At 48.7% G+C, this 10,539-nt stretch overlaps 1 protein-coding gene across 1 annotated transcript in view; it reads left to right on the top strand.

The window, feature by feature from the left end:
• The window catches only part of SRPK3 (SRSF protein kinase 3), a gene marked incomplete at its 5' end in the record, with an annotated part of 37,283 nt that overhangs the window by 24,425 nt on the left and 2,319 nt on the right, over positions 1 to 10,539 (top strand). The window contains 2 exons of the mRNA XM_015405571.1: positions 1,015 to 1,118; positions 6,121 to 6,228. Of these exons, the coding sequence (XP_015261057.1) occupies positions 1,015 to 1,118; positions 6,121 to 6,228 (212 nt within the window). The remainder of the gene's footprint in view (positions 1 to 1,014; positions 1,119 to 6,120; positions 6,229 to 10,539) is intronic.

The following is a 10,539-nucleotide window of genomic DNA, read 5'->3' as shown; positions in this document are numbered from 1 at the left end:
TGGTTGAGTGGTGGAACAGACTGCCTCGGGAGGTGGTGGATGCTCCTTCGCTGGACATTTTCAAGTGGAGGCTGGACAACCATCTTTCAAGTATGTTGCAGGGCTGTCTTTTGGCTATGCTCCTGCAGAGTGCAGGGGGTTAGACTAGATGACCTGCAAGGTCCCTTCCAGCTCTTAACATTCTATGACTCTATGAACTTGGAGACCATGTAGAGGAGCATTCGGGGAAGATACCCTGCGACTTTGATGTCTTTAGCTTGGTAAGGATCCTTTTGCAAAGGCGTTCATTTTGACAGGCGCAGGTTCAGAAGTGTATAGAACGGAGTGTATCGAATGGCAGCCATTTCCCCAGAAAGCACTTTTCTGGGGGCATCTTCTTTGGGGGGACCGTAACTCGGACCCCGTAAATCAAATCCTCACCAAACTTGGAGGTGATGTAGAGGAAAGTCACCCAGAGATCCCCTGCAACTCTGGTGTCTCTAGGATGCCGGAGGTGGGTGTTCTACTGCCTCGTGAACCTCACAAAATGAACCAGTTCGTAAGGCGGCTAAAACAGTCTGTGGTCCGCAAACGTGGCACATCACGTACCACTAACTGAACCACATTTTCCCGGTTCGCGTCCATCCTTCGTTGGGGAATAACTGGAGGTTTCAGGGTGGGGTTTGGGGAGGGGAAGGAACTCAGCGGAGTACACCTTCCAAAGCAGCCATTTTCTCCCAGGGAATTGATCTCATCTCTGTAGTCTGGAGATTGGTTACAATTCTGGGGTTCCTCCAGGCCCCACCTGGAGGTTGGCAAACCCGCTGCAGCATTAGAAAGTAAGTGCTAAGAGAAGACATCACAACAGGTAAATGTGGGGGAGGGGATCGGGGACCCCTGTGATTTGAACACAGGCTTCCAGAGTTCTCGCTCCAAGAGCTGAGCACAGAGGGGGTGCTTAGATGGGCCATCCTCGGGCTTTTTTTAAAAAAAGACCTCCCCACAACACCCACCTCCGCCCCTTTTCTTTTTCAGCATCCACTTTCGGGATTTCCGAATTCCTGGTGAACCCCTTGGACCCCCAAAATGCGGACAAGATCAGCGTGAAGATAGCAGATCTAGGCAACGCCTGTTGGGTGGTGAGTACGATAATCAGGGCAGACGCTCCTTGCCCCACGGGCAGCTCCCAAAGGGGACGTTGCAAGTGGGACCGGCCAAGAGGTGCAGGGACAGCGTGGCAGAGGGCAGAGGTCACAGGGAAAGATTGGCAGAAGACTCCGGAAAGACCATACATTGCCAAGAGTGGGATACGCTACCGCAGGCCCGTAGCCAGGATTTTATCATTCGAGGGGCCTTTAAATAAATCAGGGCACCGGCGTCACAAAATAAAAGAAAATAAAAAAAATTTAAAACTCACTTTGGCAGTGTTCGCATTCTGCCTGCCTACGCGGGGAAGCAAGCCATGCTTGGGGAAGGGGAGGTGGTGGGGAGTCCGCTGGGTGGCTCAGAGTTGGTAGTCCTCCGGGTGGCCCAGAGAGCCATGGGAGTGAGGGTTGGATGGAAGTCGAGGGGGCTTGGCGGGAAGTCGAGGGGCAAGGCCCCGAAATGCCCCACTGTAGCTACGGGCCTGCATTACCGAGGATGACGTTTCTGTCACAAGGGACCATTTTATTTATTTATTTATTTGTTGGATTTCTATACCGCCCTCCCAAACGCACCCAGAGATCCCCTGCAACTCTGGTGTCTCTAGGATGCCGGAGGTGGGTGTTCTACTGCCTCGTGAACCTCACAAAATGAACCAGTTCGTAAGGCGGCTAAAACAGTCTGTGGTCCGCAAACGTGGCACATCACGTACCACTAACTGAACCACATTTTCCCGGTTCGCGTCCATCCTTCGTTGGGGAATAACTGGAGGTTTCAGGGTGGGGTTTGGGGAGGGGAAGGAACTCAGCGGAGTACACCTTCCAAAGCAGCCATTTTCTCCCAGGGAATTGATCTCATCTCTGTAGTCTGGAGATTGGTTACAATTCTGGGGTTCCTCCAGGCCCCACCTGGAGGTTGGCAAACCCGCTGCAGCATTAGAAAGTAAGTGCTAAGAGAAGACATCACAACAGGTAAATGTGGGGGAGGGGTCCGGGACTCCTGTGGTTTGAACACAGGCTTCCAGAGTTCTCGCTTCAAGAGCTGAGCACGGAGGGGGTGGTTAGATGGGCCATCCTTGGGTTTAAAAAAAAAAAACACTTCCCCACACCCACCTCCGCCCCTTTTCTTTTTCAGCATCCACTTTCGGGATTTCCGAATTCCTGGTGAACCCCTTGGACCCCCAAAATGCGGACAAGATCAGCGTGAAGATAGCAGATCTAGGCAACGCCTGTTGGGTGGTGAGTACGATAATCAGGGCAGACGCTCCTTGCCCCACGGGCAGCTCCCAAAGGGGACGTTGCAAGTGGGACCGGCCAAGAGGTGCAGGGACAGCGTGGCAGAGGGCAGAGGTCACAGGGAAAGATTGGCAGAAGACTCCGGAAAGACCATACATTGCCAAGAGTGGGATACGCTACCGCAGGCCCGTAGCCAGGATTTTATCATTCGAGGGGCCTTTAAATAAATCAGGGCACCGGCGTCACAAAATAAAAGAAAATAAAAAAAATTTAAAACTCACTTTGGCAGTGTTCGCATTCTGCCTGCCTACGCGGGGAAGCAAGCCATGCTTGGGGAAGGGGAGGTGGTGGGGAGTCCGCTGGGTGGCTCAGAGTTGGTAGTCCTCCGGGTGGCCCAGAGAGCCATGGGAGTGAGGGTTGGATGGAAGTCGAGGGGGCTTGGCGGGAAGTCGAGGGGCAAGGCCCCGAAATGCCCCACTGTAGCTACGGGCCTGCATTACCGAGGATGACGTTTCTGTCACAAGGGACCATTTTATTTATTTATTTATTTGTTGGATTTCTATACCGCCCTCCCAAAGGCTCAGGGCGGTTCACAGGCGGCAAAGCCAGAATCTAAAATACAATAAAATACGATATTTAACCCCAAAAACCATCCTATAACACGGTGCTATATCATTCAACCAAGATGGGAATAACCATCCAGCTTTGGTGGCCAGCTATCTCAGATAATACCCGCTCCACAGATGGTCAAATTGTGGAGATGAAGGAGGTGATGGTGGAATAGTGGAGGCGGCGGCTCCTACTCGAATGCCTGGCGGAAGAGCTCTGTCTTGCAGGCCCTGCGGAACTGCATAAGGTCTGCATTTAGGCGGGTAGCCGTGTTGGTCTGAAGCCGAAGAGTGAGATTTGTGTGCCGTAGCACCTTAAAAACCCAACCACAAAATTCCCAGGGTATACTTTTGAGAGTCAGAGCTCCCTTTGAGATAGATCAAGACGGGTCGCTGGGTTAGTCTGTCTGTAGCAGTAGAAAAGAGTAAGAGTCCAGGAGCGCCTTAGAGATTGCTTAGCTTCCAAAGTCTGGGGGAGATTGAGCTAGCCTGGGCCATCTGGGACAAGGCCCTGTCGTCGTAGACCAGGGGTGGGCAAACTGTGGCTCGGGAGCCACACGCAGCTCTTTCACACACATTGTGCGGCTCCCGGCTGAGCAGCTGGGGAAGCGAAGCGGAGTCATGCCTCCCGTCCACGATCGGTCTTCCCTTCCCCAGCCAGTGTTCCCCTTCCTGGGTAGGCTTGAGCAGGGCTCTTTTTGTAGAAAAAGCCCAGCAGGAACTCATTAGCATAATAGGCCACACCCAACAGCAAAGCTCATTAGCATATTAGGCCACACCCCTGACAGCACCGCTCATTAGCACATTAGGCCACACCCCCATGTTACCAGAAGTGTGGTCATCCATCCACAACCACCTTTCCCCTCTTATTCTGTTTACCTTGTTTGTTGTCAAAACCCAGGGCTTTTTTTGTAGCAGGAACTCCTTTGCATGTTAGGCCACACACCCCTAATGTAGCCAATCCTAATGAGTTTCTGCTATTGGGTGTGGCCTATTATGCTAATGAGTTCCTGCTGGGCGTGGCCAACTCAGGAGCCAGCCGGAACTCAGTTCCTGTGCGTTCCTGCCCAAAAATAGCCCTGGGCTTGAGGCAGGGGGGAGTAGAGAAAAAAAGCAACTTTAACTTTAAATGTGTTCTCAGAGGCCCCGCCCAACCTACAAATATTATTGGACAATACAAATATCATTATCGATATCTATTTTTACCCATTTTGTTTTTATTTTTGGCAGTCTCATTTCATGTTAATAAGAATCCAGTTTGCATATTTTTCAATAAAAACATACGTGTAATATTTGTTCATGGGGCCGCGGTGGCTCAGAGGTTAAGACGCTGAGCTGCAGACCAGAAGGTCGGTAGCTCGGCAGTTTGAGAGCCGAGTGCCGCGTGACGGAGTGAGCTCCCAGCTCCTGCCAACCTAGCTGGTCGAAAGCAAGAAATTGCAAGTAGATAAATAGGTACCGCTTTGGTGGGAAGGCAACAGCGTTCCGTGCGCCTCGCCGTTGAGTCATACCGGCCACATGACCACGGAGACGTCTTCGGACAGCGCTGGCTCTTCGGCTTGGAAACAGAGATGAGCACCGCCCCCTAGAGTTGGATTCGACTAGCTTTCGAGCAAGGGAAACCTTAATATTTGTTCATGGCATGCAGCTCTCAAACATCTGACGTTTATTCTATGTGGCTCTTACGTTAAGCAAGTTTGGCCACCCCTGTTCTCGAGATACAGGAACAAACAAACGAAAAATAGCTCATGATGGTAGAGAAGCACTTGGACCACCGATATATAACCCTGTATCTAATGCCCTTCCTTGGACCTAGAATGCAGAATGAGGCCATTTGGGAAGAAGGTAGATGTTGTTTACAGAAACATGTAATTATCAAACATATTGGGGTAGCATTGCTTGAGGAAAGGGAACAGATCAAGATGGGTTGTTATGTTAGTCTATCTGTAAGTAGAAAAGGACTCCAAGGCCACCACCCCGGGGCTCAGAGAGGCGGGGGAACGTTTCGCGCCCCTCCCCCCGACCGTTGCCGTTACCGCCACCGCCCACAGCCATAACTTTTAAAAGAGCCTCTAACAAGACCTGGTGGAGCCAGAATGACCTCTCGTGAGAGGTGCAATTTGCTCCTAGGACTCCAAGGCCACCACCCCGGGGCTCAGAGAGGCGGGGGGACGGTTTGCGCCCCCCCCCCCCCCCCCCCCCCCCCCCGGGGGGGGGGGGCAGAATGTATCCTCGCCTAGTGGGCGAAAAAACCTGGGGCCATCACTGGTAGCTAACGACTAATAAAGTTTGAGGACATCATAAAAGTCTGACAACACATAGTCAAGATTTTATGAATGGGTAGAAGAGTATAACACTTAAAACTTCCAGACCTATAACTGAAATAAAAGGAAATAAGAACTATAGATTCAATTGTAAGCAAAAGGTATATATGAAAATTATAAGGTGGATAAAAGAAATGAATGTTGTGAATGCAGTGTGAGGCCAATAGCTAGGTTAAATAACAATACACATGGATTCCCCGTAATTCGTATCTATGTATGTTTGTCTTGTATGCCTTATATATGAAATTTAAAAAAACCTTTAAGAAAAAAGACTAATAAAGTTTGTGGCAGGGGAGGAGCTTTCGTGAGTCACCGCCAATGTTCCCTCTAAGCTTAAAGAGTCCTGTGAGCAAAAATTCTACTTTGTGAGCTACTGACATTAAAGTTGTGAGCAGGCGATTTGGCTGCTGCATAAATTAGTTTGTTCCGGAGCCCTCCTTCCTGAGCTAAGACAAAAATGTGTGAGCCGGAGGCTAAGAAACTGTGAGCCAGCTCATACTAACTCAGCTTAGAGGGAACACTGGTCACCGCTCACTTCTTCAGATACGGCTAGAACGTGAATCGCTCTATATACATCTGAAGAAGTGAGCGGTGACTCACGAAAGCTCCTCCCCTGCCACAAATTTGGTTCATCTTTGAGGAAAGGGATGTTGTTAGGGTTGCCAGGCATGATGAGCTGGGCATCTGAGAGATCAGACGGGCATTTGAGAGGGCTGTCCCGTCAAGGGGCTTACATATATGGAGAAGGGGGGCGGGGCGGCCTGGTCTATGCTTCTGGGGTGGCTACACACGTGATGCGACTGTTTCACTTTCTTCCTGCCCTTTTTTCAGCACAAACATTTCACGGAGGACATCCAGACACGCCAGTATCGGGCTCTAGAGGTTCTCATCGGCGCCGTCTACAACACTCCGGCCGATATCTGGAGCACAGCATGTATGGTACGTCTAAGGGACACCCCCCCTTCCCGGGACTCCTTTCCCACCCTTTTAGTTTTCCGTTCTTTCATTTCTCCATTTGGTTAGGACAGCGGTAAGCAACCTCTGGCCCACGTGCCGATCAGGAACGCGCTGTACCATTTTGCTTCAGCGCGACGGGCTTTGTTTGGTGTAGCGGTGAAGAGCAGCAGATCCTAATCTGGGAGAACCGGGTTTGATTACCCAGTCCTTCACATGCAGCTGCTGGTGTGACCTTGGGTCAGTGACAAGTTCTCTCAGAGCTGTTTTCTCGAGAGCAGTCCTCGAAAGAGCACTCACAACCCCTCCTGCCTCACAGGGTGTCTGTTGTGGGGAGGGAAAGGAGATTGTAAGCCGCTCTGAGTGATGGGCAGGGTATAAATACAATCTCCTCCTCCTCCTTCTCCGCCGCCTCCTCCTCCCCAGCAATGGAGACAAGCCCAAGAGCACTGCTGAGCCCAGCAGCATGGGAGAAGGCATTTGTAAGTTTTTTGGTCTAATGCAGGGGTCCCCCCTGCCATTTCTGACACAGCGTTTGGAATTCTGACACAGCCTGGTGGGCTCAGCCCCCAAATGGCTGCTGTGGGAGGCGGAGCCAACCACAAAATGGCTGCCGCGGCTTACCTTCAGTCCCACAGTGCAGATCTTTGGGTTGTGCAACGTTTTTAAAAATCAACACAGCCGATCAAATCTCCAGCGGAGATTCAGAAGCCTTGATGGGCAAAAGCCCCCTCTGGCCCCACCCACTTTCTGAAAACACCAGGAGAGCTGTCGGCAGGCACCACGTTGGGGACCTCTGCTGTAACGCGATGTACAGCCGTACTGAATGCGATAAAAGCAATACAACAAACAACAAATGAATATATAAAGCGGTTTTGTAATTCTGAAGTACTTTAAAGTACCTTTCAGTAAAAGCAACAGAAATCGTGCTGCAGTTTTGTAATTCTGAAGTACTTTAAAGTACCTTTCAGTAAAAGCAACAGAAATCGTGCTGCAGTTTTGTAATTCTGAAGTACTTTAAAGTACCTTTCAGTAAAAGCAACAGAAATCGTGCTGCAGTTTTGTAATTCTGAAGTACTTTAAAGTACCTTTCAGTAAAAGCAACAGAAATCGTGCTGCAGTTTTGTAATTCTGAAGTACTTTAAAGTACCTTTCAGTAAAAGCAACAGAAATCGTGCTGCAGTTTTGTAATTCTGAAGTACTTTAAAGTACCTTTCAGTAAAAGCAACAGAAATCGTGCTGCAGTTTTGTAATTCTGAAGTACTTTAAAGTACCTTTCAGTAAAAGCAACAGAAATCGTGCTGCAGTTTTGTAATTCTGAAGTACTTTAAAGTACCTTTCAGTAAAAGCAACAGAAATCGTTCTCCAGTTTTGTACTTGTAAAGTACTTTAAAGTACCTTTCATTAAAAGCAACAGAAATCGTTCTGTGGTTTTGTAATTCTGAAGTACCTTAAAGTACCTTTCATTAAAAGCAACAGAAATCGTTCTACGGTTTTGTAATTCTAAAGTACTTTAAAGTACCTTTCATTAAAAGCAACAGCAATCGTTCTGCGGTTTTGTAATTCTAAAGTACTTTAAAGCACCTTTCATTAAAAGCAACAGAAATTGTTCTGTGGTTTTGTAATTCTGAAGTACTTTAAAGTACCTTTCATTAAAAGCAACAGCAATCGTTCTGCAGTTTTGTAATTCTGAAGTACTTTAAAGTACCTTTCGTTCTGACCGTTTGTCAAACTGTCTGTTACCTCACAATCCTTTTGTTATCTTAAAGACCCTGATGGTGTTGTGGTTATGGCACTGGACACGTGTGTTTATAGTCAGTCAAACAGCAAGTGCTAATCATTTAAAAAATAACGTGACTGGTTGACAGTCCTAGTTTCTAGCGATGTTGCTGTGCATTTGGAAGGGGGGGATTAGAAAAACACATACTTGTGCTGAACACTCAGATCCTTCAAAACAGGAGTCTCCAGTGTGGTGTCCATGACTGAAGGTAAGCCGCGGCAGCCATTTTGTGGCTGGCTTAGCCTCCTGTGGCAGCCATTTTGTGGCTGCACCTACCACACTCTGTCAGAATTTCGAAGGTGGCCACCGGCTCAGCAAGGTTGGGGATCTTGTTTTAGAAACTTAGACCCCAAACTGGGTAGAAAGGGCCATATTCTACACAGAGGGTGTTTCAAAATGGCTCCACCCGGTGGTGTTATTGTCTGGTTAAGCCATTTCCCTTGGAGCTAGCTCACAAGCACCTTCGGGGAGGTTTTCCCCAAGGCTGACGAGGATGTCCGAGAAGCAAGCCTCGGTGCCAACGGAAAGAATAATCACTCAGGCCTCCTACACACAAATCCCTTAAACCTCTGACCACAGCCGCCGAGACGAGACTCCGTGCGACAGGTGCACGATGCGTAAACATATGAGCAAATTAACATGATCCTCACCCTCTGAGAATAACTCTTGTGTCTTCTCACTGCCTGGTTTTGGTGCGTGAGGGAATCAGTGTTTCGGTGCCCGTCACAACTCCTGCCAAGTTTTCTGGCTTGGGCCGGGAGCGGAAATAGAGAAAGGGCAGTCCGTCTCCGGGAGGTGCAGCAGCAGCAGCAGCAGAACCTCCTAGTTATTTAGTTGGGGGATTAAGCCAGACCCAGAGATTTCTCTGAGGCCCAGACAATATTGTAGAATCAAAGAATCACAGAGTTCGGAGGAGTAGAGATGTGAAGGCCCGGAAAAAAAACGGAAAAATTTGGGGAAGAAAACGTTTTCCCCCCGTTTTTTTTCCCTGAAGCCTTTTTTGTTTTTTTCAAAAAAAATGAAAAAAGAAAATGAAAAAAATAGATTATGGAACGTTTTATTTTAACATGATGGATAAAATATTTTAATACAAGGTGTTCAAATATTTTCCAAATCATTTCTAAAAAATACATATGGTATCAGATTGATCTAATTTCTGTGCACTGAAGACAAGCAAGTCCTAGGTTACAAACTGAACCCTCCAATGCAAGAACAAGACACATTTCTTCCTTTAGGAGGTGCGATTGTCACTAGAAAAGAAAAAGGTTCCAGTTTTGTTTCTGCACGTGGGAGGGTATTCTGTTTGTAATAACTGTTTGGATACACCATATCTTTAATATGCTAGTTGTGATAATTTCACGCCAAGTAAAAGTGTCCATAGTCATATTTTATGTTCCTTAAGTAACAGAATGACTTTCAATCTGGAAAAGAAAAAATAAGTGCAAATGTAGCATTTTTTCCCAATTTTTTCAAAAATTTCCGTTTTTTTCCGAGCTTCAACATTTCCGGAAATTTTGCATCTCTAGGAAGGGGTCCTACAGGCCATCTAGTCCAACCCCCTGCAGGAACAGCCTAGAGCCTCCCTGACCAATGTTTGTCCAGATGCTGCTGAAAGACTGCCAGGGAGGGGGAGCTCAACACCTCCCGAGGCAGCTGACTCCACTGTGGCACGACTCCGACTGTCAAAACGTTTCTCCTAAGATCCAGCCGGTCCCTTCCCGCCCTTAATTTAAACCCATTCTTGCGAGTCCTCTCCTCTGCTGCCAACTGGAACAGCTCCCTGCCCTCCTCTAAGAGACAGCCCTTCAAATACTTCAAGAGAACAATCCTGTCCCCCCTCCACCTCCTCTTCTCCAGACTGAACATTCCCCAAGTCCCCCGCCTTTCCCCATGGGGCCCTTGGTCCCCAGCCCCCCCCCCCATTCATCCTCGTCACTCTCCTCTGCACCACCCGCTCCATCCAGTTTGGTGTAGTGGTTAAGTGCGGGACTCTAATCTAGGAGAACCGGGTTTGATTCCCCACTCCTCCACTTGCACCTGCTGGATGACCTTGGGCAAGCCATAGTTCTGTCAGAGCTGTTCTCGGAAAAGAGCAGTTTCTGTCAGCGCCTGCCGCACAGGGTTTCTGTTGTGGGGAGGGGAAGGGAAAGGAATTTGTTAGCTGCTCTGTGACACCTTTGGGTATTGAAGGGTGGGGTATAAATCCAATCTCTTCTTCTGCTGCCCACATCCTTTTTGACGTGAGAAGAAGAGTTTGGATTTATACCCCACCCTTCACTATCCGAAGGTGTCACAGAGTGGTTTACAAACTCCTTTCCCTTCCCCTCCCCATAACAGACACCCTGTGAGGTGGGTGGGGCTGAGAGAGCTCTGAGACAAACTGCTCTTTTTCAAGGACACCTCTTGTCAGAACTACGGCTTGCCCAAGGTCATCCAGCAGCTGCAAGTGAAGGAGTGGGGAATCAAACCCGGTTCTCCCAGATTAGAGTCCGCGCACTTAACCACTACACCAAACT

Source organism: Gekko japonicus, unplaced genomic scaffold (assembly GCF_001447785.1).
Source record: "Gekko japonicus isolate JY-2015 unplaced genomic scaffold, Gekko_japonicus_V1.1 scaffold2795, whole genome shotgun sequence".
NCBI classification, from domain to species: domain Eukaryota; kingdom Metazoa; phylum Chordata; class Lepidosauria; order Squamata; family Gekkonidae; genus Gekko; species Gekko japonicus.
Note: the sequence above shows the minus strand (reverse complement) of the source record. Positions and strands in the feature narration are given on the sequence as shown.